We start from the raw sequence: 4,949 nt of genomic DNA, 5'->3' as shown, positions 1-4,949 counted from the left end.
GGGAAAGAGAGGGCAGGACAAAAACCACATCAAACAATTCAGGACTTTTGTAGCAGCTTGTGTCTTCTATGCAGGCCACAGTTATCCCTTAGAGTATAAACAAATCACATAAAGGTTTAGAGAAAACTGTATTAGTATCCTTAAAATTTCAGACCATGCCAAATCACCAGCCCTGTCTAAACTATTCCAAGCTGCAAGTTCCAAAGAATATCCCCTTGCAGGATTGGATCATGCTGACACTAATACCCAGTTACTCAGCTGTGGTGTACTTCTCCTCTCAAACTGAAAAGCACAACCAGAATCAGATGTGCTGTCCACAAGCCGGCATATGCATGTATTGCCTAAGAACCCCCATATTAAATTACGCCAAAGGTCAGCCATACATTTCCAACAGCAGCCAATGATCAGCACAATAGAACACACACATGTACATAATGCTATTTCTTCCCTGTATATTCTCTCTGCTTCCACAGCAAGACAGACCTTAATAGCCCTCAATTAATTTTTCTTTCCTGAATTTAGTATTTCTTTTATTAATCTATGCAAATTGTTGGCACATAGAATAGCATGGAGCCATGATTTGCACAGTTTAATAAGGGGCTATGTGAAGATGCACTTACTCCTGTTTCGTTAGCAAGTTATATGACCACAGGCTAAAGTGATGCCCTTTAGCTCTCACATTAAAAGAAATGTGATTAAAAGAATCTCATATGAAAAGAAATTATTTTCTTCCCTTATTCTCCTTCTTTTCACTATTCATGAGTAAATTATAGGTTAATAAAACAGCATAATAATTGTTATGGTTTGTTGTCTGTTCCTCTGCAAATAATTATTAACCTTCTGCATTTTTTATATTCAGGAGAAAAGATTTGCCTAAACTCCCTTCTTACATTACTTACTCTATTAAGCTGCCTTTTTACTACTTACTTCTACATGCACTACTGTTTATATTTGGAATACCTCATAGAAGTATTTAACCTAATAGTTTAATATCTCTTCTTCTAGTATCTCCTATTTTCCTCCTGCCATTGATATTCACATGGACTATCAACACATCAACATTAAATTTCTAATGGTCTACCTACATGCAAAGCTGCATCTCAAGCTTCTTGTGAATTACCTCAGTAGACTGAACCAGAGAGCATTCACACTGCAGGTTCTGAAGCTTCTATAGAGTTTTTGTGGCTTCCTTTCCTACATCTTTCCCCTTTTCCCATGATACTCAGTCCACTGAGTAGAGAAGTGAGCACTGCCATGCTCGAATCCTCTGACAGTGTAACATCTTTATCTGAATATACCTTAACAGGGATAATGACCTTTTAATTGTGCTATTTCACATAAAATACCACTATGAATCTTTTTTTTCCCTGTCAGTAAAACAACAAACCTCAAGAAAACCCCGAAACACGCACAACAGTATTCTGATTCCAGGACATTAACAAGGCAGGTGTCAAAGCGTAAAAGCTGGTTTGGGTCTATAATCTTATCTATCCAGTGGCCTCAAACAGTTTCAAGAGAACTCAGTATTTTAGCAGTTTCAGAGACACAAATATTCTCTCTGGGAAAGACTTCCATTTATTAAGCCGTCCTGTAATTTTATCTGACATTCAAACACCCATTCTGACACTTCTTAGTTTGATTTCTAACTTTCTTTCTAACTACAGCAACATTTTATACCACTTAAGTTACTTATTTTTAAGGTATGCATCAATTTAAATTTCCTAAGTATTAGTCATACAGTATAATTCTACTAGAAGTGACAGGCGTTAAGTAGCAACCAGGAACAATAACTGAGTACACTGATAAGTGCAGTTATTCTCTGGGAAAGTGCTATTACTTTACTATTTAACTTCAACACAGGAATACTGGTAACCTTAAAAAAAAAATAAAAAAAGAAACAAAAAAGGGAAAGTCTGGCAGAATGCAACAAATAGTTGGCAAACCAGATGACAAGAATTCAAGTGTCCCACACACATTTTCTTTTCTTGCTTTCCAGAGGAAAGCATGCAATGTTTTGGAAAATAAATCTTACTACAGAATAATTGTAGATTACAAAGAGCATGATTGTGGGAGCTCACACTGCAGGTCAGCCACCACGTCTGCCATTTGCTGAAGGCTGTGTTATGCAGCAAGTGCTATGCAGTTTTTCTAAATCAGGCAGGGCACTACATATTATTAAAACAAAAATAATTGTCTCAATACCCCTTTCTGTAATGTAACTTGCATTAAAACACTGGTAAACTATTCTCATCAAGAAGCAAAGAAAACATTTGTCCTTTGTTTCATAGGCCTTGCACTACTCGTAAGTTTCACTGGCATAGTTGATGATTAGGCCTGAGAAGTGTTTGACTAACAACTTACCCAAAAATCCTGGCTAATGATACAGTCCAACAGGAAATACCAATTTTAGCTCATCTAATTATTATGAATCAGAACACAAGCACTTCCTTTATAGTACTGATCTACAGTAGCAGAAAAGACAGCAGATACATGGTTTTGTATTCACCTCAAAGACCAGCAGAAACCTATCCTCTGATTTCACTGTGGGACAAAGTCATGACTTAACTGCGTTACTTTCAGTTCAGATTTACACTTGCTCTTACCGTATCATAGTCACTTTGGGAATTGCCAAACATAGGGAATTCTTCAATATCTTCCTGGGTCATATACTCCATCTCTTCTTTTGCAATCTTTTCAAAAACTTCTCGATAAACCGTAAAGAATCCCTGAAATTAAAAATAAAAAAACCCCACAACTCACTTTGCGTGGCCCAGTGATAGGTGTACAAATGCTCAGTCACAGTAGTGTGTTTTAGAGAAATATTAGGATCCTGCAACAGCAACTTGAAATCAGGGTAAAAGCCTTCTAAGAACTTGCTCTAGATAGCATGACCTTTCCATTAACAAAGTCCCCATCTTCTCGCATTCCTTCTGTTTCCATCTCCTTTGTGTAGTCTCTCATACATCAAGAACCTGTATTAAAATCTAACACCTCCCTCTTCCCCCCAGAGAAAAAATGTTTCAGCATGCTGGAGATGCTGGTAAATTCCTGATTACACAGGATCAAGTTCTGAGGAAGTTCCAAATATAAAATTCACTATTAAGTATCCTATCTCTTTTTAAATTAAGATGTTACTAACTCACTTCTAACACAGTAACAAAAAGACAGATAAAGATTTTTTCTGCAGAGATTTTTCTAATTACCTGGAGCTTTTTAAGTTATGATGAGTATCTCAAAATCCAACAGACAATTCAATTTCAGGGAGCACACCTTCCCCCAGGACTGTTGTCATATCGCTTTATTTTATTTTTTTCCCATTTTGGATTATTCTAGCTTGTTAATGACATTTCTGAATAAACAGATGGTACTACAAAGCATTACAAAGCTTCACTATATGGCACAAATAATATGCACACCCTGTGTGTTTGTATGGTGTAGTTGGAAATCATGACTAAGTAACTGTTGGACAATAAGCAGAAACTAAAGTTTCCCTAAGCATCCAGCATAAGCCTGTCTTGCAAAGATTTCTTTAAGCATTATTACCAGCTGGGCTCAACAATTCTACACATAGCTCTTAGATGTGAAGCAAATGTCAATACTTTCCATGAAATTCAAATTGATTCATTAAAGACCTACTAATTCATTACCTTTTCATCATCTCCATATCCAGAGTAACAGCTAACGGTGAAGTAGTGCAGCAGATCTAAACTATCATCTTGATAGTCTCCATCAACTCCTCCTTTCAGCAGAGCCTCCCTGTGATTATCATACCTAGCAAAAAATTCACAGTGATAAGGACACAGAGACACAGAACATTCCCCAGTGCTAGTAAACTTACAAAGGACATGTATCACCTCAATGTACAGCTTAGCCCGGTGTCCCGAATTTGCGTGTCATATCCAGAGTCTTCAGAGAGAAATAAGGCTAGGCTCAGTAAATATTCTCTCTTGACTTTTAGCTTACTTGCTATCACTTTATCTGCAGTATCTATAGCAGCAATTTCTTAATGGGCAGCTAGCAAACACATATGCAAAATGCTTCAACAAGCTTTCAGAAATGGGTAGGACATTTAAATCATACCATACTTACACACCAAAAAAAAAAACCAAACCAAAACTATATCATACATTAGCATATAAAAATTTAACATAAAAATTGAGAAACAGTCCTTCCAAGGAGGACAAACTTAGTACAGGCCTTTCTGGCTGCAATAGTCTCGTAGATGCTTTAGCCCCTTTGAAAAACAAGATACTCAGAACATGTAAAGCAGTGATTTCTTAAGAAGAGATGTGCGTGTATTTAAAACCAGGACTGCCAGACGACACTACGTAGTCATTAAGGTTTACCATCTGCAGCAACCAACAGCACCCTAAACACCTGTATGCACTCAGCGTGGTGCTGGCTCTTTCCCCCTAAGTCTGGCAGGACTGTGACCAGAAGGACACTTACGCCAACGAGCAGGCTGCCTCCTGCCCTGGGGAGGAGAAACAGAGGCCAACAGCGGCTGTGTCCTCCAGAGCCCTCCTCAGCGCCCAGCCCGACACCACCGTGCAACACACCGGGCGGAGGGCGTGTGGGGTGCGCTGTGCCTCCCCAGCAAGGTGTACGTATGGGGGGCTCTGCCTGCCCGAGGGGCTGCGTGGCTCTCAACCCAAGCCTGACCCAAAGCACTGCTCCTGCCCCACAGACACGTGCTGACATGCCACAGGGCCCAGCGAGAACCGAAGTTTTTTTTTGAGTAAAGCCGCCTCCCCGGAGCCGAGGCACCGCTCACCAGGCCCTTTCCTGGGGGTCGCTGAGGACGTCGTACGCTGCCTGGATTAACTTGAACTGCTCCGCCGCCTCCTCCGCGTTCTCGAGGTTTTTATCTATAAAACAATTCAGCGACACTGTGAACTCCAGGCTCGCCGGCACCTCACCGACCGCGACCGCACACACACCGCCCGGCC

General features: G+C 39.9%; 1 protein-coding gene across 1 annotated transcript in view; it reads right to left on the bottom strand.

The window, feature by feature from the left end:
- Positions 1-4,868, bottom strand: part of DNAJC21 (DnaJ (Hsp40) homolog, subfamily C, member 21) — a gene marked incomplete at its 5' end in the record, with an annotated part of 11,208 nt that extends 6,340 nt beyond the window's left edge. Inside the window, 3 exons of the mRNA XM_010024711.1 lie at positions 2,604-2,726; positions 3,648-3,771; positions 4,775-4,868. Of these exons, the coding sequence (XP_010023013.1) occupies positions 2,604-2,726; positions 3,648-3,771; positions 4,775-4,868 (341 nt within the window). The remainder of the gene's footprint in view (positions 1-2,603; positions 2,727-3,647; positions 3,772-4,774) is intronic.
- Between the last annotated feature and the right edge of the window lie 81 nt (positions 4,869-4,949).

Source organism: Nestor notabilis, unplaced genomic scaffold, assembly GCF_000696875.1.
Source record: "Nestor notabilis isolate BGI_N333 unplaced genomic scaffold, ASM69687v1 scaffold28970, whole genome shotgun sequence".
In the NCBI taxonomy this organism is placed as follows: Eukaryota; Metazoa; Chordata; class Aves; order Psittaciformes; family Psittacidae; genus Nestor; species Nestor notabilis.
Note: the sequence above shows the minus strand (reverse complement) of the source record. Positions and strands in the feature narration are given on the sequence as shown.